General features: G+C 36.8%; 1 protein-coding gene across 1 annotated transcript in view; it reads right to left on the reverse strand.

Moving 5' to 3' along the window:
- Positions 1-26,856, reverse strand: part of LOC108505097 (lipoxygenase homology domain-containing protein 1) — a 127,943-nt gene that overhangs the window by 86,779 nt on the left and 14,308 nt on the right. Inside the window, exons 8-11 of the mRNA XM_017830776.1 lie at positions 25,202-25,356; positions 22,713-22,771; positions 18,250-18,413; positions 5,907-6,132 (exon numbers count right to left, since the gene is read on the reverse strand). Of these exons, the coding sequence (XP_017686265.1) occupies positions 5,907-6,132; positions 18,250-18,413; positions 22,713-22,771; positions 25,202-25,356 (604 nt within the window). The remainder of the gene's footprint in view (positions 1-5,906; positions 6,133-18,249; positions 18,414-22,712; positions 22,772-25,201; positions 25,357-26,856) is intronic.

The following is a 26,856-nucleotide window of genomic DNA, read 5'->3' on the forward strand; positions in this document are numbered from 1 at the left end:
ATACCATCATGAGGCTTCAGGTGTTTTTTAAATCCCAACTCCAGATTCTGGTATCTATTGATAACATAAGAACATGAACTACCTTGGAAAAAGAGGAAAGAGAAAGGAAGTTTCCTTGGTTATGAAGAAAAGTAATCTAAGGGCATACTAAAGGCAACATAATGCGAGTTAGAAAACCTTTTTTCCAGATTTCTTCTTCTGGGCACCTGAATCAGGGTTTCCAATATAGAAAGGTGATATATTCCTGATCATTTTCCGATGGTAAGAAAGAGTTTGGTCCCAGTTTGCAGGCACAGTATATAACTACCAATTCCTTCTGAAGAAGTAAAGTACAGAATTCATTGACTTATGACATTTTCTTTTGAAAAATATAAACTGTAAGCAAACATCACAGGCTGCTTTGCATTAAAGACTGACTTAATATTTTGATATGTTTTGGAAGAAGAAAACAAACCTAATAAAGAACAATTTATTTTTGAGAATGTGAAAATGAAAGTTTTCATTGCAGAAATACTGGTCTTTTTCTGATGACTTAGTATAAACTCCTGTCCCATTTTCAGCTCTTTTCAAAGTAATTCTACTAAAAGAGAAGTCATTATTTTAGAATTCTGGTTAAAAGCAGATGAATTCAAGACAAATATATTTATCATTTATTACTCAAAGTATATTAGATAAGCATCCTCCACGTTACAACTATCTGTGCCTAGTGACATGGGTGTGCCTGCAACTGCACCTTAGTTTGAATCGAGGAACTGAATCCCCTCTTTCCTTCTTTATGGTGTGCAGCATGGAGTGGTTTTAGAGCAAAAAAACAGATTCTTTTTGCGTGAAAATAAACCAGATAATACATTCTAGGAACACAATGATGACAATCTTGCCAAGAATTGACAGTCAGTCTGTGGGAGCTTTCCTCTAAACTCGTATAAAGAGGACAATGAACACTTAACTAACTGGTTTTTTTAGCACTAAGTGCTTCACTAAGCAAACTCACTCCCACCAGGCTGCTAGTGTAAACAGAAAAATTGGCCAAAGCGCACAAAAGCTAGAGAGATGTTAAATTATATACAACACTAAAATTGTCAAACTCTTTCTATTCAGTCCTCCCTTAATGATGGCATTCCAAGATAACAGAACAGCTCCAGGTTCAGCCTTTTTTCCATATGACATGCCCACTTGAATTAAATGGTCATTTTGGCTCAATCTGTCAAACAGCAAGACTGAATGTCTGTGGTTTTACTACTTGCTATTTACTACCCAGGTTTCACAAATAGTGTTTGGCATTTTGCCATGACAGAAGGGTAAAGGTTGGTGAGTGCTAAGGCTAAAAGACAAGAAAGTCTTAATGGCTGATTGTGGTTAAGAGGGATTATCTTCCTCAGAAGTTGTGCATATATTATTTGAGAAGACACAAATATAAAAACAATATGAGGTATAGATATTTAAATTAAAATTACAGTTCTCACTGAATTTTACAATGGGAAAGAGAAACTTGACTATTTACCTATGTAGTTGGTGCCTCCTGAGAGATAAAACAGGGATAAAAATTTTGTAGAGCTAACACTTGTGTCGTTACTATTTGCTCTGGTCATCTTTTGCATTATTTCAGTCAGTAGGCACATCTAAACTTTCTATATTTACCTGCACATTTCTCCAAGTGAAAAAGAATTCTAAATATTTTGAGCTGGAATTTTTCCTAATTCAGTCTCAATATTTGTCTTTTATCTCGTATCAGTACAATTATTCCTTCGATTATGTGAATAAGAACAGAATACATTTACCCGCTTATATTCTCATTTGAAGTTTATGTTCATATAAACACAACAGTAGAGAAAATTCAACACTTCTTGTATCACGTACCCCTTCAGTTCAAAACTTCAGCCATATCTGAAGACAATCCATGTTAGAATGTGTGAAAATATTCTGCGCATTCATGAAAGAACACAGGCAGATATTGGCAGGGGGCAGTCCAGCTAACGCCCTGCTCTGGTTTCTCCCAGGCCTATCACAGGAGCCGTCAGCCCACAGTCTGATGTGGAACCATCTCTACAATCACAGGGGCACCAGGACAGGTGGAAAACCAACTTAGAGAAAGGGACACTCTCTTCCAGCCCCTTCAATGGTGTCCCAGGAGAGCCTCAGTCCCAGTGTCTGGGCATGAAACCCAGCACAGTGGGTCAATTTGGAGTATCTGCCATGCTTCTGGGGTTTGCTGTCTAAGGGTGTCCAACACAATATAGGGTCGAGGGGAAGAGAATTTTGTAATTACACAGGATTTATGAGATGTTTAGGGGAGGAACTAAAGACAGGGAAAGACATGGATCTCCTTCTCACTTGGGGAGGAACAGGTGTTAGAAAACAGAGGGATCAGATCTGTGCGCACGTGTGGGTAGGGGGTCTAAGTGCCAGTGACTGGACTGAGACCCAGTTGGGGTCATGGATGACAGCAGTTGGAGATACTGAAGGGAGTAAAATTGTCAGGGAGTGAAATGGGACCAGGGGTCAAAAGCCCATGTCTCTAAGTGCAGGGCCACATGAGCAGCTGAACGCTAGAGGGACCATGGGAGTCCCAGTCAGCTGTCAGACACACCGTGAGGTGCAGGTATCTCTAGGGGTGAGACCTGCTAGGGTGCATGTGTGTCTCAAAGGGGCAGACAGCTCTGTGTGTGCATGTGTGCATATGGGAGAGGGTCTGTACCAGCAGCTGCATCAGGACTGCAGCTTCAGGACCTCATATGTCCAGTTGCCAGCAACTGGGGAGACTGGGATTCAGGGGCAACTGCTGAGCAGAGAGAGTGTATGAGCCCAACTGTTGGAAGCATCTACCATGTACACATCTATACACGTATATAGTCCCACTAGTGGATACCCATCCTGGTGAGCTAGAGAAGGGAGCGGGATGAGGCTGCAGGTGCAGTGTTTGTGCAACCATCTGTGCAGCTGGCCATTACATGTGGTGTATAGTGCTGTCTCTCTGTGGGCTGACCAGAAGCACATGCTGAGCCTTGCTGCTGGTTGGACCTGGGGCCATGCAGCTGTGGCACCTTCACCTACACTGAGCTGTCATATCTGGTCTGATTCTCGTAATACTCCTGTGTTATAAAGCTAAGTCAAAAGCACTCAAAATAAGGTTTCTCTCTCATTCTCATTGAGTGATACTTAAGATTTAACCAGCTCAGGGCATGATTACTAGTTTCCAATACCTATCACTTAGAAAACAGTTGAACAATTTTTCTTTCATTTTGTGCATCGCAATGTAACTAGGCGATGAAACCCTATCAAAACAGCAACAAGTAAACAAACTTGTAAAATTTGGTAAACTAAAAATATCTAGGACTACCAGAAAAAAAACAAAACAAAACAAAATGAGGCTGCATAGAAAAATCATATGAGAAAACCAGGTTGGAGCAGACCTCCAGGGATCATCCAGTTCAACAGCATGCTTAATTCAGGGACAACTTCAAAGATAGATCAGGTGAAGCTTTTTAAATCTCCAGGGCTGGAAAAGCAAAAGAGAGGATGTAATAGGAAGAGGAAAAGGAGCCACAGACCTATAAGCCTGGTAATGTGAAAAAAATAAGAAAAGAGGGGAGTACAAATGCAGACATATATGGGAGGGTTAAGAAACCTAAGTTAGGAGAGGAAGCTGAGACTGGTGTGATGGAGAGATTGAGAAGGAAGTGAAATCATCACTGGGAGTAGGAGACCAGATTAATATTAATTTTTTTAAGTGGCTGAGGGACGGTCAGAAAAACTAAGAGGGGTTACCATGGTGAGAAATTTGGATGGAAAAGAAAAATATTCAAAGAGGAAGGTGAAGAAAAACTAAAAGATTCAGGAAATAAATTCAGATCTTAAGAAGAGATGCTAGAAAAAGAGAAAGCCAAGGAATCAAAAATTAACTCCAAGGCGTTGGGTCCATATTGGTTGCATAGTAGACTTTTGCTGGTGAAAGGGAGAAAAAGAATAAGATAAAAATTACCCTTTATTCTAAGAGGGAAGCTGAACAATAGGATAAATGTTAAAGAACAGCAGTTTAAAAAAAGTGCAAAAAGTGACTTTTGTCCTTAGTTCACATTTGTTCTTTTTGTTTAAATTTTCTAGGACATCACTTTTATAGTTAAGCAAATCTAATATGACCAGAAGATAACAGATTGAATTGGAAGTACAGGATACAAATTACCAAATAATATCAGATCATCACTGAGTAATTAGCAGTACATCGTTTCTTCTGCTGGAGAAAGTGACTTGATGTGATTTGTACAGTACTTGTAAGCAATTAGCTTTTAAATGAAAAATGTAAATTGATAGTGTTTTATTTGCTTGTTCTTGAGAAAAAAAGTAGGAAATCCTTTGGATTCCTTTTTGAGCTTATATTGATGTTCAATTTAAATATGCCTAAAATCAATAATTAATTAGTAAATCTTAAGTTTTCAGGAAATTTCCAAATTTTTCTAATGTGTCTTTTCTTACATACTTGAGACATATATTTTAATTAAGATAATGTTCCTGCAAGCATAAGGAAATGTATAGTAATATAATAATTAAAGAGTAAATGAATGTGCTCTTTTAAATATATTCCCAGCCTTTGATAGAACTGACTTGATTTTTCATGTAGAAATACTTAATTGGAGTGCACCTACCAGAATATTAGTACTTCTCTATGAATGGGTATCTCAGACTACATAACGCAGATTTGATTTATTGATGTTGAATTGATTGTTTGTACAACTTAATTGGTTTCTGCACTATTATCCTATTGCCCCAGTATACCACATATATGCCACTGTGAGTGTATTATGGTACTGTGATACATGTTAATGGTCATAGGGCCTGATTCATCCAGGTCAGTCCTATTTTTTCAATTCTTTTTTTGAAGTCAGTAAATATTCTGCATAATAATTTTTAAAATTGAAGAAAATAAAAAAAGACCAGAGGGAAAATGTGAGCTAGCTCATACATGTTCCTCAGCATCTTCTGGCCATTCTAATAATACATTCACACATCACAGTCTTAATGTTTTTTTTCAGAGAATTATATTCTTTTGACTTGAACGTTTTCACTTCTTTGGTATTTTCTTCTGAAATGATTTGTCACTAAGTGCATGATGATATTTTTTTATGTTCTACCACTGATTCCTTGCAAAATTCACTGGATCGGTTTGAATGCAATTCGCTGTATGGTAGCACATATCTATGCAATGTCAAACATTATTGGCCATCAGCTGCATTGTTATCATTCTATACATAAAGACAATTCTATTTAAAAAAAAAAAAAGAAATCATGCTAAGTGATTATACCAAATCCCTAATCCTTCATAAAGACCCAGGACTTTTTAAACAATAATTTTATATGATGGGCTATTTCCTACTTCACTTGAAGAGAACAAAGTGTGTCGAAGCTATCGTAAACTTTGAAGTACCAAAGTGTCACCCTCCAGCTAACAATTCCTGTGTGAATGGCTGTGACCCGAGCCTGATTTGAAAAACACGTGTGATGATTCAGATAATGGATTTCTGGTAAAGAATATTTTATGCAGTACAAGAAACGATGATATCAAACTTGACAAAAGGAACTGGATGTCACATAACACTATGTACCTTGATATGCCTTGGTTTCCTGCCTGATTCCATTCTTTAAAGAGCAGAATTTACCAGTGATGCACAGGCACTCTGAGAGATCAAAAACTGTATAGGGGTTACATGCATTGGCCACAGATATTATTCTGATTTTGGGAAGGAAAGAATTGAGGTTAAGTGATCACTTCCTGCTTCTGTGGAGCTAGAAAGTAACTGGAAGGGATTGCTTCATGGTCACGCTAGCTTTTGGGCAGTCTGCCCTGGTAGAAACATGAAAAGCTGTCATAAACTCACAGGATATGGCTATGATCTAAAATACTAAGCACCTACATGGCAAAAGCTCCTTTGCAGGGTTTCTTACTGCCACTTCTCTCCATGTATCACCTTCATCCTTGTCTTCCGCAAGCCAGCACTCTATGGGGAGACAAAACTCTTCATCAGAACGAGGGACTACTCTTTCAAGTTTGACTTCCTTCAGGTACCAACTGGGATCATTTCCAGTGTTGTCATGGCCGATGCGGATTTTATATAGCTGCCCAAGATCTCTGAGATTAACCTGTAATGCAGAAAAAAAAATACAGATTTTAATAACAAATTATGGTGTTGTCTTTTAGCCATCCTTACACCGAGCATGCAAGCTAAATGTACAGCTAATGTGGACTAGAGTAATGGGGCTTTTTAGAAAATGAAGCCTTAATATACAATGAATCCCAGAGCAGTTGAGCAGAAGCCTATGGAGTAGTCTGCAAGTGTAATTTTATTGACTTCAGCACCATATTATTTAAAGTGACTAAAGGGCTCAGACATTCCAGTCTGTTTTTAGACCTCTTCACAGCATCCAGTTTCTAGTGTTATAATGTAAATCTCTATTTCTAGACAAATACTTTAACAAGCAGAAATAAGTTCAGTCATTGCTGCATGAAATAATATGTTTGGAATCCATACGGTTATCATCAGCAGAGTGCTATTAACTATTCCTACCACTTATCAGTCTGCTAGGTTTTTCTTTGACTTCTATTTTCATGTGCACTGGTGTCAGGGTTAACTGTTTCTGTAAGTGCTGATGCCACACTATGGCAAATTTAAACAATAAAACATGACTATGTCACATTGAATACTGCAGCCTTGAAATAAGAGCAACTATGTTTTAGGTTGCAGAAGTTTTTTCAGCAATGTTGATGGCAAGAACCTAAGCACAAAAGCAGGGTTGACCACTTCAATTTTCAGTACTGGGTTTGAAAGATCATGGTATTTGGGAAAGAAATCAGTAAGAAAAAAAAACAGAAAAAAATAGTTGTTTCTTTTACCATTTTACCAATTTTGTACTTTCTCTCATCAAAACAAAAAACAAACAAACAAAAAAAAGCTTGACAAACAGTTAACACCAACATTGTCCCAGTAGTCCAAATCAACAAAAAAGATTAACTAAGGTCTGTGTTTGAAGGTCTGTTGTGTCTGTTCTGGCTGGTAATATCGATGTCTGCCCCAGAGTGAGAGTTTCCCCTTCAATATTCTTTACAAAGGAAGACAACAAGGTAATGCTCCTTGTCTCTGTGGAGCCAGGAAATGTCAGAGACACTAGAGACATATCACTTTCACTCTTTTGTCAAAACATTTTCCGAGGCAATGACACAGGTTAGTGTAACACTGACATTTCTTGGTCACAATGACCATCACAGAAGAGAGTCTTACAGCCCTAATTGAACACCATTTCCTTGAATCCTTGCGGTGAGCCTGGCACAATTCAGTCTCATAGGGTGAGATCATGACACCTATGCTAGTAGTATAAAGTCTGCACAGAGTCACACTTATGACCATAGTAGTAGGTTTTGCTATATTAAAACAGTATGTTAAAGTAAGATGTGCTAACTGAAGGTATAACTGTAGCATTAATGCAATAAAACCATGTACATCAAAAATATGTCGCTAATATTCACAGCAGAATTACAGCAACAGATAAAAAGCACTCTGAAACTAGCCAAAAATGTAGTCAGCACATAGGCTAAGTTGCCATAATAACCCTGTCACCCAGCTACAAAACAGAGACCACTGCAGTGGGCAAGGGACTGCTAAGGTTGCCTCGCAAATAAATAGAAAAATATATTAGAACTCTCACCCTTTATCTTACCCTTTATTGCAAACCGAATAAAGTGTGATGCTCTCCTGAAATCTAGGCACTGGCTGCTATTTGCGGTGCAGAAGTCTTAAAGGGCAATTTAGTAAAAAAAACATTGAAACCTTGTGACCTCATCTCCATGATTAAATTCTGGCATAACCCTGTTGAAAGAGAAGCATCACAGCCATTTTTTGTACAGTATTCATTGCCATGATTCTTGGTCAGGACCAGGAAACTCTATCAAAGAGCCTCTTTCAACTTCTGAAGCATCTAATTAGTCTTTTGTCTATGAAGCAAACTGAAACTATTGATAAAGCAAATTGTACATATCTATAGTACACATCATATGAGATGGCTCAAAAGTGAAGCTATAATTTTCTTAATTATATTTATTTATCATATTATGCTAAAGTGAATTTTTTTTTAGAAGAAAGTCTAAGATGGTAGGTATATTTCCAGGTGAATTCCCCTGCAATGACCAGAGACATCTTCCACTAGACCAGGTTTCTCAGAATCCCATCCAAACTGATCATCAATGATTCCAGGGATGAGGCATCCACCACCTCTCTGGGCGACCCATTCCAGTGTTTCACCACCCTCATTGTAAAAAACTTCTTCCTTATATCTAGTCTAAAACTACTCTCTTTTAGTTAAAAGCCATTAGCTGTCACCCTATCACAACAGACCCTGCCAAAAGTCCATCCCCATCTTTCTTATAATCACAAAATCATAAAATCATCAAGGCTGGAAGAGACCTTCAAGATCATCTAGCACCACCATAATCACCCCTAAACCATATCCCTAAGTGCCACATCCAGACACTTCTAGAACACTTCCAGAGACAGTGACTCCATTGACGCCCCTGGATAAATTATTCTAATGTCTAACCACTCTGTCAGTGAAAAAAATTTTTTCTAATATATAATCTGAACCTCCCCTATTGCAATTTATGGCCTTTTCCTCTTGTCCTTTCACTTGATACTGACTCTCATCTCACTACAACCTTCTTTCATGAATCTGGTCTAGACAGACAACATCCATAGCCTTTCCCTCACACTGAGTCAGGTTGGTCAAGCAGGACTTGCCTTTCAATCAATGCATGTTGATTGGGCCTGATCCCCTGATGGTCCTGCATACGTCATGCAATGGCACTCAGGGTGATCTGCTCCATGACCTTCCCTGGCCCCAAGGTCATGCTGACAGCCCTGTAGTTCCCAAGATCATCCTTCTGACCCTTCTGGCAGATGGGTGTTACATTTGCTAATTTTCAGTCCCTTTTAAAAGACTGGAAATAAGCCCCTTAAGTACTGAAATACTGAAATAAAGTCTCCCCAGAGCCTTCTCTTCTTCAGGCTGAACAGCCCTAACTCTCTCAGACTTTCTTCATAGGAGAGGTGCTATAGCCAGATGACCATTTTTGTGGTCCTCCTCCTGCTGTTCTCCAGCAGACCTATTTCCTTCTTGTGCTAGGGACCCCAGAGCTGGATACAGTACTCCAGGTGGGGTCTCACCAGAGCAGAACAGAGGGGCAGAATCACCTCCCTTGTCCTGTCAGCCGCATAGCAGCGGATGTTTAGCAGACCACTGGTATAACTGAAGAAAAGAGATCATAAAAATAAGCACATGTAGGAGACCCGACCAAAAAAAAAAAAAAAAAAAAAAAAAAAAAAAAAAAAAAAAAAAAAAAAAAAAAAAAAAAAAAAGGGAACAGAAAGCTCTGTCCAGACCATTAGGTTTTTGAAAAATCTCAAAAATAATTAAAAACACAGAACACTGCCAAGCTGATAACATGCTTAGTAATACAGTTAATATTTTTGCTTAATATTCTGTTTCTGACTAATTGTTTATGGGTGTTCTTGGGGGGGGGGAATTGTGTTTATTCTTGCATGGAAATTAAGACAAGAATGTCAATGGCAGAGAGCAAATCAACTGTATATGATGTTCTGGAAGATGTATAATACAATTACAAATTTAGTTTCAGTACCAGTTTCATTTTTGGAACAATTTATCTTGCTGTCAGATCAGATATCACATTGGTCTCTCAGTGGTATTGACTTGCTAACATGTTAGTTTTTGTCAATTGGAATCCTGTCAAATGTATGTCAAATTTTGCTTTTGCAGTGAAACGCAGAGGAAAACACTCTTATAACACAGTAGAGCTAATGATATTCTTTTGACAACATAAACACTGTGTCTTAAGGTTGTTTCTTCATTTCTAGTGTTGACTAAATTGCCTTGAAATTCTGCATGACTTGAATGCAACCTGGCATCTAGAAATCTGCTTTCACAGCCAGAACATTATGAAAAAAGTTGTAAAACAAAGTTGACTTTGTTGCCCTCATAAACAACCTGCTTACAGAAACCTTAGTCTAGCTGCTCTGTATTCCAGCACCACAGATGCAAAAGTAACATTCAATTTTATATGGAAATAGCCATTCTGATAAAAAAGCAATAAAAGTCAAAAGAGGAAAGAATGGGTCTCAGGACTAAAGCATTGTTCTGAAAATCAAGCAACTAGATTCTACTCCTGAATCTGCTTTAGGCTTTCTGAGAAACATTACATAGTTCACAAGCCCTCTTTGCTTCACTTTCTCAACTATACAACAAGAAAAACATGTACGTGACTCCTACAGGGACATTGCAAAGCTCTCTTCATAAATGTTGAAATCCTCAGGAAAAGACACTAGTCGAAAATTCTGTATTTTTTTCTAAAATTTTCTGTTCATTTTGGGTTAGTTGCTGTTTTTCCATAACTGAATTGAGAGATCAAAAATTATCAATTGTAATTCTCTTGACTAACTTTGTAAAGCTCGTATTTTTGCTCAAGAATGATGTGATCTCATCTACAGTCACCTGGACTCTCATATAATCATGCAATTTCTGTTGTGACTAGCAGAATTTGTGCAGACAGAATAAGAGAGGAATAGCAACAACCTTCTCAGCAAATATGTTGTAAATCTACTGAAGAATGTGGTGAATATAATAAAGACACTCCTGCACTGCACTGTGAGTGGATATTGCGGGAACGCAAACCTCCTAAATGACAACGGTACAGGGAGATAGACAGCTGATGTATTTTGGGATAGTTCTACACTGCCCTGAACAAACCTGTTAAGAGTCCTAGCCACTGTGCACCTGAGTTAGCACAGTAGTCACTCAGACTGACCAGTGTCCTGCTTCCCATGGCACCCTGCTGCTGGTGAGCACTGACCAGCAGTGTTGCAGCACAAGTAGCAGCTTGAGACTAATCCTTGCTGTTCTCTGCAACAGAGCATTGTCAAAATCATCAGACATCAAGTCCTCAGCCAAAGCACACGGTCAAACCATTGCAGAGTTTCAAACATCTGTTGATTAAACATATTAAAAACTGGCTTGCAAAGTGTCTTCCTGTAAATTCTTCAGCTTGATGTAGTAGAGTTTGGACATGGATGGAAATTCAAAGTCAGGTTCAATTCTTATGTGGCTTACATCAGCCACAAATAGAACGTAAATAAGACCTAAGCTGCAGAGATAACAAACAAGGGCATGGAAACACAGATATCTCACTGAGGTCAAGAAATACGACAAACATCAGGTATATTGATTTTCTTAGGGATGGCCTATTACAGAGATCTTCTAGAAATGCCAACCTCATGCTCTTCATAGCAAAAGTTTTTATAAAACATTTGAATAATCATCTACAGTTCATTTGTTGGTTGATTGTGAAACTCCTTCTGATGCATCAACCAATTTGCATCAAGTTCTGTGATAAGTTCTAAAGGGGATAGACCTCATACAGACCTTGCTTATGTGACAGACTGATAGTACTTAATAACCTTAATAATACCATTGTGGCTACAATGATAGTGGCAATTCTATAACCTTTGTAGCATTTTTCTTCACTGTTATAGGAAATAATACCAACACATCATATTTTATAACATCAGTACCAGTACATATTATTGAAAAAACTGTCCACCACTTTCAAAAGGGCCACATTTTCAAACACAGCCACTTTGCTTCAGTCACAGTCATATTCTAAAAGTTTGCAAGCAGTTAAACTAGATTGACTTGCTAATCCATACACCTATACACTTTGCACATTGCTACTATTTATTTTTGTACAAGCATAGGACTAAATTATCTTCTTACCAAAGGCAATGGGAACATTTTCATTAAATCATGCATTAGACAACTTGGCCTTATTTTTTGAAATTGAAGATTAACGAAACTCATATTTTACAATTTGTCTCTCAGCATAAATTGAAATCCAGGTTTATCAGCAAGAAGTTCTTCCTAAAGAGGATGCAAGGACTAAATTTTAATTCCACTTCTAAATGAGCTATGCAAATACACTTTTCGGTCCCTAGCATACCTGTGATATTTTGAGTGGAGTCAATATGACCTATTTTCATGTACTTAAGACGTTTAGCTAAGTGAAAAGTGAAGTAATTCCTTCTCTGACCAAAAAACTGTTCAGTGGAAAGATACCTCCATAAAAGGATGGAAAGAATACATGTAATGACCCCATTTCTCTTTTATATACTGCTATAAGCAAAATAATGTCACTGCGTTCATGTTGTACATAAAGTATCCTGCAATCTCTTCGTGATAAACTCAGACTAGCATGAAAATCATTTGGATAAATCAACACTTCAGAGGCAGCTGCACCAAAGTCCCAATGCCTAACACATCCACTAGATAACATGTTCAACAGACAGTTATTAATTTCACGTAAGGCCACTTCATTAACAGAATTTTAGAGAAGTCATGCACAGCAACTGGATTCCCAAAAGAAAGAAAAATCATTGACTTTATTAGTTTAACTTCTACAGCATCTGCATATAATGAAGAAATCTTTGGAAGTAGAAGATATTTTTTAATTGTGAGCATTCAGCTAATAACTGTTGCCAAAAATATCATAACTAATATATCAGTGTAGTACCCATGATCTACCCATGGTGCTTGCTTTTTCCAGATGTCTGAATTCAGCCAACTTGTTAATTATGCCCAAGAAACTTGACACAGTAAAGAATTAGAGTATGTCACAGGTGTTCACACAGAAACTTAACAGTCTCATGAAAAAGGGTGGATATATAGACATGCAAGGAGTAGAATTAAAGGCCACACAAAAATGAGCATTATTTTTTCCCACTTCATAGTTGCTTTGGTCACAAAAATAAACTGGATAAACAAATACTTCTTATTGCACACTGACAGTTAAACACTTTCTTTTCCAGTCTACTCAAGCTCTGAAAGAACGGTTTTTTTTAGTGGGCAGTTAATCAAATTATTCTAACACCAAGTACATATGTGTATATATATATATACATTCAATACAGACATATATCTATGTATCTCCCTATATATCTATCTATATACACTCCATACTCCAGTACATACCGAATAATTACTGAACAAGTAGCACCACATTCCTCACTCCCAGTTCTTGAAGATGACATGAGTTGTGTTTTTCTCCAAGATTGTTTGTGAGCTCCTTGCAATCATTCTATGTTGTTTTATTGGAACAAGTTAAATTTTGCTTCATGCACAGACTGTAGCTGATGGAGATAATTTTACATACTTCTTTTTATCTCAGTAAGGAATGAGGTTCATCTTCTCATCATATGCATTTCACAGACAGTTTCAAGTCGAGTTAAAGCTATGAGTATGATTGTTTTGTGCTGCCTTATGCATCTCTGACTAAAGCCTGGGTTTCCCTAGGTTTTATTCCACTGTTTCTGGACCTAAATGGTTGTTATGGCAAACAGGGACAGCTGGAAAATAGCAGGACACAAGCTATGCCCAGCTTTTAGACATCGTCAGTCTCATGGTTAAGAGAGTGGATAGCTACATCAGTGCTTGTGTTAACTTCTGCAATCTTCCCAGTTTGGAAGGATTCTCACTGAGCTCATTTCAGGCTCTTTTATTCAAACAATAGGAGGAAAAGCATGAAAATGGATTTGTTTCAACCTATTTTTACAACATTTAGTTTTCTCCTCACTGCTTCTCATTTTACTTTAGAGATCTCAGTTTTGACTCATGAATGAATAACTACAAATCCAGGGTAGAGGAATGAAAGACATGCAATGAAACACAACAGATTCTTAGAGTCTATAGGGTTGACTCTAAAGAAAGGAGTTTTAATTATTCGTGTATAGGTTATTTAAAATCACTTATGATTGTATTTAAACAGGAGGAAACCAAAATGAAAAACGACAGATAAACTTCTAAGTGTACCACCTTCATATAATGCAGTACAGCCTAAGGTGCACCTGATGAACACAATTCTTTACAAACAAAGCACATTTAACTGGAAAGAAAAAGGCTGGTTTTAGAGCTTTAACAATCTTATCACAGGAACACTGTTTATTAATTTTTATGATCAAGTACCTCTGCAAGTATTAGGAGGAGACCTGCTTTTCATGTACCCATATTATTTTCTGGTATTTGCCCTGATAGAGCATAGCAGTGTTTAAAGGATTATTTATACAGATGAGGAAACTTTAAATCATGTGACTGGATGTGGCATTGTCTTTACAAATTAGAGAAATGGGTTCATGCAGCAAAATTCCCATCAGGGTCAGATTACAGTTTCCAATGCTCCTAAAATATAATGCATACTCCATGTTCTGTACTTGCAAACATGGAACAACTACCTTCCTTAGAAAGACAGCCACCAACTACAAAATAAAAAATAAGGTTAAAGCAAAGATTTTGAAAATCTGTTAGGAAAAAATTCCAGACTTTCTAGTAGTTTAATATAGTATTATTTAAGATAAACTGGACAATGTGTCGAGATTGGTAAGAACAACACTGCCCTAAAGAGATTGCAGAGCTGATAATGAAGTAAACTCACAAAGAAAAGCATGAAAAAATTCTTGTTAAGGAAGTACTGAGTCCTGCCACTATCAACTAAGATAAGCAGTATTTTGAAAGCAGATCTCAGAACCAGTCAGTGCGTTTACTGACTTCACTATTACTGGAGCAGCAGAACTTGTACCCGAAGGTATGGAATTATTATGTATTGAAGTAATAAAAATTGAGAGATTGCAGCTGGCTTTTACTGAAGATAATAGGCTTACAGACTTCTGCTTAGTTCTCTTTGACACAGAAGGGAATATTTGGCATGACTAAACATTAAAAGAATACTTATAAAAAGAATTTCTTTATCAAACAGTGTGTACACTCATAAGAGATAATTCACCATGTTTCAAAGAATGATGATGCAGAATACAGAGCTACAGAGAATATAATTTACAATATAATTAAAGCTTCAATGTCTTGAGCAACTTAACATTCTGCCAAAATCAGTATTTTTGAAATACTGAGAAGTAATCAGGGACTGTGATGACACCAGAGGAAAATGCAGGAAACAGATCACACTTGTGATGAAAGCTGTAACTTACGGTAGATTGATATCCCTTTGCTGGAGGAGGAATGACTCTCAACAGAAAAATTATGCCCTAAAAACTATGCCTAAATAGTAAGAGAAGCAGAAAACTGTAGCCTAGAAGTAGTTTCTTGGAACACACAGGAACAATTGCAGAGCAGAAAGGGAAACCCACCAAAGTTCAACACTGTTTTTTTAATGTTCCTATATTGTTCATCCCTGACATACCCATCTGTAGGAAAAATTGCTAGGCCTCAAGGGCAAATATTGTGCAGTTTACACATGACTGTCTTTTGAGAACCTAGAACCCAAGCCTCCAGTCAGAAACAAGAACTCTCTCCGTCACACAATATCTGTAAATTCATGGCTAGGCTTCATGGCTCCACCTACATTACACTGGAGTCTGGCCAGTTTTTAATTTAACTTACACAAACCTTAATCAGAGATAGCCAAGGTTAATGAAGTTACACTGGCTTTATACAGCAATATAAGTAACATCAAAATCGAGTTCTAGATGAGCAATGAAATCTCAGGTGGATATAAAGGAGCACAAGTTGATTCACTCGAGCTTTAATAACTTTCTTTTTTCATTTTTTTATCTTTACTGAATATTCATTATTTATTTTTAGGTTACTACGCAGTTGACTGTACTTTCTCTCAGACTACTACTCTTGATTTTTATTCAGACAATCCAGCATGGTTTTGTCTCATTCTCTTTGTGTGGCCATTTCTCCGTCATTTCTTATGGTTGTATTTTTGACCAGAGGGATTTTGAAACAATATGGTACTTTGATTGTTTTTGTGAGGCATGATTGAACTTTATTTTTTTCCATTATATTATGCTGAACTCTCTCAGCTCCTTGCATCAGCTAACACTTTGTTTAAAAAAAAAGGTTACCTAGAGTTTAAATAGCCTTTGAATATGCAGCAAATTTCTACACAAAGACTGCAAATCAAGGGCCATTTAGTCAAGATGGTTCCCAAACTTAATAGATTAAACTAGCGTAATCAAAAGTAAGAGGTGCTATCCAATTTTTCTGCAACTCCACAGGTTTTAGAATTACTGATGTTATTATATGATGCTCTTAATGTTGGAAAACTGTGGGAGTACAGGAGAGGTTTGACTACGAGCAGTGGAAAAAGGACATAGAAATACGTGAAGAAATCTACGGAACTCCTGTGGAAAACACCTTCTTTACATTCGTCTAAGGAATGTTAATACACTTCATATTCATGTTCATGTTTAATGTTTGTTGTATTTCATCCTCATTGTACCCTTACTCCTCAGTTTTTTATAAAATCCCTCAGTGTTCTGTACCCCAGTTTTCTCCCTTTCCCCTGATTGATTAGGATTTGCTGCACTGCAGTACTAATTAATTAGTAATCCCTTATGGTTATCTCCTCCCATTTTCCATCTTCATTGGTTCATATTAGCATACTCCTCCCCAACTCCTCCCTGGTTCCACCCACTTTTCCAGTACCTTCGGCTTCCCTACCCTATTTAAGCAGAGTTCTCCCTCCAATGAAGTGCCATTTTACCCTCCATCTCTGAAGTGGCTGGACTCATTCCCTTGGGCTGCAACAGAAAACTGTGGCAATATGAAGTGCTGAAATAGTTGGAGAACAGAGTTTTCTTTTGGATTAACAAAAAACTCAGCTACCTTATTAAATTGAGACATTTAAGAGGGAAAGTGTGGGAAAAGGAAACCAAAAACACTTTATCTGTTCTTTTCTTTCTCTCCCCATTGATCAGCACTGACTGAAAGTTAAGTGCTTTTGAGAAACAATGGATGGACAGACATCTGGTCAACTTTGAAGCTCTGATGGTATGGTTACAGATGAATTTACAGGTTTGATTACACAGTTAGGTTTTATAAAAGGTTTAAGTTGTATTTCTCAGTACAATGGCATATCACCAAAGAAAAACATCCGGCACAAAACCAAGGTGCAATATATCACACCTAAACATAAATGTTGATGTGGATAGAAATCATCAGAACTCCCGGAGCAGGTGTCAATCTTGCTTTGTTGCTGGGAGGATAAAAATTATGCTTTGGGATATATACTGCTTCTTCCAAAGAGAAAGCAAGCAAACAAATGTTCTTGGTTCTTCCCTCAAGGAACAGAATAAATGATTAAGAACTGGTGTCAGACAGCATTAACCAGCTCAGTAAATATCCAAGAAGATCATACAGCCAGAATGATTTGAAAAGGAATATTTAAATTTTGTTTTCAGATAAACACTGATTTCACCTTCCTGTTTCGATATGAGATAATCTTAAAACACCATTATCTGTAAATTTAGCCAAGTTGCTTTCTACTTAAAAAATGTAAGGGGAAGATCACCACTGCCTTTCTTCTGCAAGGACTTACTTATACTTCAAACAGCAAAAAAAATTTAAAAAATCACAGATACTTCCTGTCCCATCTGTCACTGATTCTCTATCATCTGTTTATTATGCATAAATTATTTCAACCTAAAAGACATATCATAGTTTTAACTACCGTAACAGATACAATCCTGACTGAAGAACTGCATGAACTAGAGGAAATTGCAGGAATTATACGATCTTGCAGAAGTCCTGAGAAATGTTATGTTTCTGAAGGACATCTCAGAGATTTTTTCATAAATAGAGAGAAATCTCTCCATTTGCTTGGAGAAGCAGGACACCACCAGTCTGAATCACGAGTTAACATACTCTGTGTGATTTTATTCTAGTCCCTATCCATCCCCCCTTTCCTTCTTACTTTCTCCAAGAAAAGGTTCACACAATAGTATGCTTCAGTGGAAGTCCAAGGAAGTTCATGGAAGAATTTACAGTGGACACTTTCAAAGATGAACTTGCAACACAAGCCATAACCAAGACTATCTTATTTCATGAATGCAAAGACCAGATAAAGAAAATTCTTTTTACCTCTTCAAATGAACAACATCTAGTGTAAACTAACACATTAAGCAGATGCAAGTATGAAGCAGATTCTGAGAGACATGTCTGCTTGATGCAGTTGTGAATACATTGGCTGATTTAAAACTATCATAAAAAGTCAGCCACTCCCTCAGAAATACTTGTGATCCTTACATATTGCTTTGAGTCCTTTTTATTACCTCTATTATCTTGTTTTGAGAAAAGCTATATTGCATATGTTTTCAATTCTCTGGAGTTTACATAACAACTATACTACACCTTAAATGTATCTTCACTGCTGGGATTAAACAGCTGGTGTTTCCCAGATCCCAAAATAATAGGACCAGAAGCTTTGTTTTCTCCATAAGCGTAAAGGGATACTGTTGCTGTTGTGCCAGCTGTTTCAAAATCTCCAGTGACTACAGTAATCTTCCAGTCTCCTTCTGTAAAGTAAAAAATAAAGTCAAAATGCTTGTATAACTGGTACTTAAATGTTGCAATTTACTTGAAAGATATAAACAAAAGCATAGTTTGGCTCAAGGATTGTGACTACAATGTGCCTAAAAGGTGATGAGGAAGAGGCAACAGAAAATAGGCTAAATATTACATCATTCAAACTCGTCTCAAGCAAGTTGTGGATCAAGGATCTAGGATTGCAGTGTTCTAAAGCTGGAAATATGAACACAGAGCTCAGTGAAATTTCTAGTGATAACCCTGTTGCTCAACATGGAAGAAGACCAACATCCAGAATTTGGATTATCACAATACATATGACCAAGAAATGCATCAGGACAAATATCAAAACATCCCAATTAAGTAAAATTTCCTCTCATTTTATGTTGATGTGGCACATCAACAGAGCTCCGATTGCATGGCTGGAAGCATGACATTGAAATCAGCATGGAAAAAAAAGAGATTTTGTAGAAAACTCTGAACGAGACGAGGACTCATTAGAAAATCATTTTATATAAAGCTCCCTGACACTAAAATGTCATCTTTGCTCGCATGCAATGTACACAAATTATTTAAATATTCAAAAGTAGCTTAATATAAATCTTATTTTAGAAAAGAACAATTCATAATTGTAAAATGCATTTCTGCATCTGAAAAGCTGGGATTGCACACTTCTCCGCCCCTCATTGATTGCAGCTTTTGTCTGTGTGAAACAAGTTCCACTTAGCAACTTAAATTCATTCTGTGCAAGACAAACAACAAATGAAATACCAGCCCACAGTCATCTTATAAATAAATGCCATAGCATACACTGCAGTTTTATTAATAGAAAGCTGTCTGGTAATGCCTTCCTGATTTAAATCTGTTGTCTGACAGAAACATTTATCTTGGGCCAGCCCCATTATCACTCAGTAATTTGCCCTGCAAAGATTGAACTGGACCAGGAAGTTTGATCTCCTGTTTTCCAAGTTTTTTGGTGTCTGACCAATGCCTGGTTTTGGAAGGTGGTAGATTTTTAAGCACACACAAATACACATCTGGGAATTCAGAAAGCAGCTGAAGCTTATTTGGTCCGACCAATCAAACCTGGCCAGCTGGTTGAGGGAAGGAATTCTCCCCCTGTACTCTGCTGTGATGAGACCCCATTTGAGTACTGCAGCCAGCTCTGGGGACCTTTACATAAGAAGGATGGGACCTGTTGAAACAGATCCAGAGAAGGGCCATGAAAATGAGCAGGAGGCTGGAACACCTCTCCTGTGAAGGTTGTTCAGCTTGGTTCCAGGCAGAGCTTATTGCAGCCTTTATTAAAAGGACTTAAAAGAAAAGCAAAGAGTTTTTACAAGGACATATAGTTATATGACAAGGGGAAGTGGTTTTAAACTGAAAGAGGGTAGGTTTAGACAAGACTAAAGAAGAAATATTTTTACTACAAGGATGATAAGATACTGGAACAAGTTGCCCAAAGAAGCTGTGGGTTCCCTGTCTCTGGAAGTGTTCAAGGACAGGTTGGATGGGGCTTTGAGCAACCTGGTCTGGTGGAAGATGTCCTTTTCCATGTCAGAGGCGTGTACTAGATATCTTTAAAGATCTCTCCCAACTCAAACTGTTCTACAACTCTATACAGGAAGTGAACCATGCAATTTCTGCCAAAAGTTGTTAAACTCCAACTTGTAAGAAATTCTTTTGTGCCTTTGAAAATCTGAATCCTCACAGCCTTCTCTATAGACCCACTTTCTTGAAAAAAGAACCATAGTGCCAGACAACAAAAGGATAAACATCAATTAGAAGAGTGAAAAGCCTCTATACGCTGAAATTGGAAACACAGAGCATAAGGCAAGGGCTTCCTGCCCCATAGAAGAAGAGCTTGTTTATAAAAAAGTCAACCTCCTTAAAGGCAAAGTTCCTTTGGACCATTTGGTTGGAAAATAAGGACAATTCCATTTACAAAGGCTTATGAAGGGTGGTGCAGACAAAGGGTAAAATATGACCCACTACTCTGCCTAAAAATTCAAAAATCAGTCAGAACCAAATACTCATTTCAGAGCAGGCAAAATTTATTTTCTTTTGGACATGTTCATTGATTAATTGTGCCTTGAGTGTTTTTGATGACCATTTCTCTTGTATTATCCCCTCAAAGTCTATCTTTTATTAAGCAATGGAGCTTCAAAATGATGCAGTTGCTACTCTTGAGACTGTATATTCTACCTAGCTCATCTTCTACCTCCTACGGATAAGTGTAGTATCACTAAACTGTTTTGCACACAATTACCACTCTGAAGGTAAAAAAGGGAATCAAATTTCACCAAAAACATGATTAAAAAGAGTTTTGGCTTGAACTCCTTTATATTGATTTTGAGTCTTTTTCTTTTTTCTGGAAACAGAAAGGACTTGTGTTTGAAAGACAATGTGGGTATAGCAAAAGAATCCTAAAATTTCTAATCTGATGCCCAAAATTCTCATTGCATTGCATGCTTCCAAATGGAAGCTGGAAACAGTATTACAAAAATGTAATTCTTGTTGGCATAAAAAGCTGGGGTTGTTCTGATGAGATAGAATACCAAGAGTTCCTTAATGGCTGAAGAGGAATACACATTAAGTGGAAAAGAATACAGAAAAATATGTAATGACATGACATTCCTTTAGCATACATGGAGAAAAGGTGCAATCTAACACCAGGTACCTCCCTGGGGACATCAGAAAGTGGTACCTTGCCACAGATGACTTTCTAGATTTCTTTTTTTTTTCTTTTATAGAACAATACAACACACTAGAAAGTTCTAATTCTCAGAAAAATAATTCTGTTTAAAAAAAATTATATAGAATGAAGATGAGATATAATTAAAAGCTTATGGGAAAAAAGTAGGTGAACAAAATCTCAGATGAACCACTGAAGCAGGAATTGATGCACTCCCTCTAGGTGTAGGATATGCAATTTCAAGTCTCCCACTGTTCCACATTTTACCGACTGTCCCAAAAAAGACGTTATTTGTTGCATATGCTTTTGGCTGCCTAACTCTGATTGAGACATTTGCACAGCTTAAACAACATAGCATAGAGACCCAGCTATAGGTGCAGAAATGACTAACCAGACCAATTTAAAAGGAGGATCTCCAGGTGCAGGCCATGAGAAAACAAGGTGTGCAGAGCAGCTGAAGCACAAAGAGTGATGAACAGACCACAAATGAATGCCTTCTGAAAAAAGTATAGGCAGGAAGAAGAGATACTTTTGGTTCAAAATAAAGCTTATAATAGAGGGATTCTAGTATAATTTATAAAATAACTGGGCACACATTTTACTGTTAAACACTTGCCATAGGAACACTGTTTAAGACAAGGTATTTATGTCTTTGTGGATATCTTGATTGATACAATAAATTTTGAATAAACATTTTCAAACTTTCTCCCAACACTTTCTAAATCATTGTTCAAACTACAGCATGAAGCACTTCTCACAGCTGAGAAATTCTAATGTGTTATTAAGAAATTTAATTTAATCTGCTCTGGTTGCAGGGACAGAAGAGGCAACCTGAACAAATATGAAATCACAAGTAGAACAGAAAACAAAAAGTTAATGTTGAGAACAAAACTATATATAGCCCAGGAGAGCTAATCATGTATTAAAATATTAACTATAAAAAAATTAAATTAAGATAGATCACCAGTAAGTATTAGAAGAATAAAAATTTTTCAAACAAGCAGAGAAAATTAATACTATGGAAAGAAAAATGACAGAATAAAAAGAAAGCATAAACAAAGTTATTTATTGTTTAAATTAAAATGTGAACCTCAGAGTTTACTAAAATGTATGAATAGTGTGCTGTAATTAATGTTTTAAAATAAATACAAATGGCAACAAATATGTAAAGCAATTAGTTCTGAAACAGAAAGTCTTCATTAAAAGAAGAAAACTAGAGCAGCATTTACCATTTGCCTCTTGAATTTTCAGATGCTGATTTTTTTTAAACTCTGCAAAAAAAAAAAATAATCTGTTAATAGAGGATCTATCCTTTAACACTAAAGAAAAGGTTTGAAAGAAGAGATGAAAAAGACTTTCCGTGTTTTACCCAATACAAGAAAACTCTTTCTCATTCATTCCCTCCTTACTTTCTCACTATCACTTGTAGCAATTACACTATTTAACACAAATTGTGTTCTCTCAGAAACATAGAAGAGGAAGCAGCAAAATGGTTTACTTTGATATTTACAGTGTAAATTCAGCCCAGATTTCTTCAGAGGCAAAAAATTACAAATTACTGTCCTTATTTCCATAAAGTTACAATAAATCTTACCTTGAGGGTACAGCTCAATTTCTGATTGGATTATACCTTGGGACATAAATGGGATCCACCTAAGAATAAGAAAGAAATAAGAAAGTAGGTAGGAATCAAATTTTTCTCCACTACATTACCATATAACTGAATGATCCACATCTGATTTTCCTACTGAATACATATAACAGCAAAGGGACTCTACTTCTAAAATTTTAGTGTTAGATTTGATAGATGTTAAAATAGAAATTATTTGACTCAACAAAGAATTTCATTTGTGCAAACATAAGAGCTTTGTAACTGTAAAATTCACCTCTATCAGATTAGGAGACTCGTGTGGCACTACTGTACTTGTTCCTATAGCTAAATAGAAGAATATGGCACAGAATATATCTTCAGTACTATGGATTTAGTAGTAAGTATAATTTGTATGTATCTATCACACTATTTCTTAAAATCACCATTCAGTGTTAAAAACAAAGATGGAACCAAACATTGCTCTTCCTTATTCCTCCTACAAATTGGGGACAGGTAGATGAGTCTGAAAAAAGACAAATCAAGGCAAACATTTGTTAGGTTTCTTAGTCATGTTACTCAAGGCCATGGATAATTTTGAAACCTTGTTATTCAGAATATGGATCATCAACAGTTTTAGCTTCCTCTTGTTTGGTATAAGATCAGTTGGTTTTTACAGAAAAAAAATGCAGCAAGCTTCTGGGCTGCTGTTTTTTATTTCCTCGGTGCACTTCCATGGACTCTCCAGGAATGACCTAAAGCATTCAGTCTCCTATGAAGCCTGTTGGGATTCCAGTATAAGCTGGACAAGTTTAGTCCAGAGCAACTTTTGAAGGTTCCTTATTTTTAGTCTTGAAAATATTAGCTGGCCAATCCATAGAAGCACCAGTCCCTAAGAAATAATTTTTTTTTTACTAGACAACTACTTATTTCTATCACTTCTGCTATAACCTGATCACACAGGCATTTTCTGCAATCCTAAATGCTAAAAGGTATCAGTAACTAGTAAATACTATATAACTGAAATTAAGTAAGAGCTGTTGGATGTTCAGAAACTAATATCAGATTTTCAAGACAGATAAATGCTTATGTTTCCTTGGATAAATGAGAACAAAGACAGCACTTCGTTCGTATCCTGGATCATAAAACACCTATGTAAAATAAAACTGTGAGGCTGAACATTAATAAACTAAAGAGCTTTCTGAAGAGCCAAAGCTTTCCTCCCTCTTGAATAGAGCAGAGACTTTCAGCTTCACATTTTGCCAACATGGAAACTACGCCTCACCCCACCACTGACCTATTTTAACCCCTTTTCAGTGGCAGTGTTTCCTTGTAGAAGAGTTAGAAAAAAACCCCCACAACTTTTGTTTCTTTTTGGCAGTGTCTGTCATAGAATAATTTTTGCTGATCAACATCTGGTGTTAATTACCACAGAATTAATACAGCAAAGTGTCTGCCATTCATGGTTCCTAAGCCATGTTACCCACTGGAGGACAGATATGACACACAGTTGATTTTTTTGTGTTTGAGGTAGGAAGCTGGCCTAACTTCTTTGTAGAACTTCCATTAGGAAATTTTACCTATATTTTTTTAGAAAGGTAGCAACTACAGCCAGCAACAACAGCTGGTCTGCATCCAAATCTAGTCCAGAGAAATCCTCAGTCTTATACTACTATTTAAAAAATATGTTACTGATCGAAGAAAAATCTCAGTTTTAGAGTTTTACCAAGGTGACACAGCATCTTTATTCCTGTTTTTGAGGATGTGACACCAAGAGCTGCAAGAAGCTGTTCAAGGTTATATAACAAATTCATTAAAATCCAGACAAAATAACTAGGCAACCTGCATTTATTAAATATTATTTATTAAATATTATTTACTCTCGTGCCTTGTCGCATAGTCATATTGTTTCTCTACACTTCCTTGAATGATGCACATAGCCATGAAATAGACTGCAAAGTGGAAACTCTAAATGTGGGATTATCATATTTCTCCAAACATGCAAAATTCAGTATTTCTCAATTGACTTTTAAGATGCTCATTTAATAACCTAAATGGAACAACCACAAAATAATTCTGGGTATCACATTTCTCTCTCTAGCTATGCTGTTGTTCATAAAGAGAGTGAATGCTACTTCTGCACAGCAAATCTGTTTTCTTTCCCGTTTAGAAACACACTTAATTTAGAACCTTTTTGTGTGCTTTATCTTTCCTTCCTGAGAGGTAAGTCACACTTACAGCACTGATCCTGATAAGGCTGTACTCTGCAATCTAGTGACATAAATGCTATATAAGCATTTAACCTTTGCTATGGACCATACAGCACATTAGCTGAAGCAATCTGTTCTGGAACAACACATGTTTATGGGTTTAATGAAACTGCAAAATAATCTAAATGTATCTTTCCCCAAAAAACTCATTTAATACAGTGACTGACATAACACTTTTAGTAATGTATGCTGAGGAGTATTTAAGATTATTATTGTAAACACTACCTTTCACAATTGAAAACATATTCTGAGTTGCTGGAGGCTTCTCTGACAACGATTTTATCACAGTACCAGTACTGGGGCTTGGTATTGGCCTCACAGCGCAACAGCACCTTCTGCAGCTTCCCAAGAGATACAGCTTCCACTTCAAAAACATTGACCTGGAGGACAGAGGAGACAGCACTCTGCAATTTGCCACTACTAAGGCAGGCTGAAAACCGACATGTTTTAAAAGCCTGATTAACTCTCACAATGTACAGATTCTCATTGGTTTTAATGACAGCTGGACTGTATCCAAACATTTTGGATCTGAAAAGTTAAATGTCGTTTAGTGACGTATCAGAGTAAATGAGAAATCACAATTGAAGTCAAGCTATAGTAATAATCCCAAATAAATTGTTTTTTTCAGCCATCATCCAAAACACTGCACACACCCTTCAATATTGTTTCAATACCTTGCCATTTCCATTACTCTTCCCTAGATAAGAATGAGTTGAAGCTGTTATTTCCCTTGCTGATATTTATTTGAAACACACTTTCTCATCCTTTTCTCTTTTTTTATCTCACCTCCTCTATTTACATTTTATTCTGCTGAAGGAAACTGAAATTTGACATGCCACTCTCCCCTTGTTATCCATTTAGTCTTGTGGTTACAGTTGGAAAAGATTGTTTTCATAGGAGCATGAAGCTGATCAGGTTCAGGTTGATGATTTTCTGCCACAGTAAAAAGTGTACAGCTTTCCCTCTCTGAATGTAATGGTCCAGATCACTCTTCTCAGTAAAAAGAAAATGAAAGAAAGAAATACACGGGAAAATTCATATCTATAAAGTTCTCAGTCCTTGGCAAATGGCAGAATTGAGACTGCCTGTGTAACATTAGTTATCCCTTGTGTATAGGTAATATATGATCACAAGCTATTCTCTCTGAAACATTCCTGCCTCAACGTGTGCACGGGAGGACTGCAGTTTTTCGGTATTTCTGTTTATCCTCATTATCTTTATGACTCTATGCATTATTTACAGCAACCACCCAAAGAGCTCAGTGAAACAGAACTGATTTCCCCAATGACTTCACCTTTGAACTTCTTCCAAAGCACCCCAGTTTTCTATAAATGTTAAATCTGTGGTGGGTTTTTTTGAAAGGCCATCTTCATATTAATTCAATTTACCTATATGGTTATATCACAGAGTTTATTGCCAAAAGCTGCCAAAAATGCAAAGTGCTTTGGGTGCTCAACTGAGAAACGGAGGGGTGAATTTATTGGCATTTCAAAAAGCTTCCTAGGTGCAGAGCAGAATTCTATTTGAACGAATCTCGGTTACAGCTATGGCTCTTCAGAAAAAACTAAACAGGTTATTCAGCAAAAGATAAGCATGAAAAAAAGTGGTCGTTCAGCAAAGCTTTATTTTAAGTGATCTGCACAATATAATGTAGAATATCTGTGGCAGGGATGAAATCAAGTTGTTCAAGTCAGCACTCAACTGCCTCTGCCATAAAATGATGTATCCCAGTCCCTGTTCTGTTGCTCTAAACAATCCACCCATTTCCATAACAAAGTGCACTTTGAAACATTCCTCTTAGCCACTGTATAAATAATATGCTGAATTTACTAACAATCTGGGTAGAATAATGCCCCCCAGAAAATTCCACTTAAATTCTG

This window comes from Lepidothrix coronata, unplaced genomic scaffold (genome assembly GCF_001604755.1).
Source record: "Lepidothrix coronata isolate B3197 unplaced genomic scaffold, Lepidothrix_coronata-1.0 Scaffold6, whole genome shotgun sequence".
NCBI lineage: Eukaryota > Metazoa > Chordata > Aves > Passeriformes > Pipridae > Lepidothrix > Lepidothrix coronata.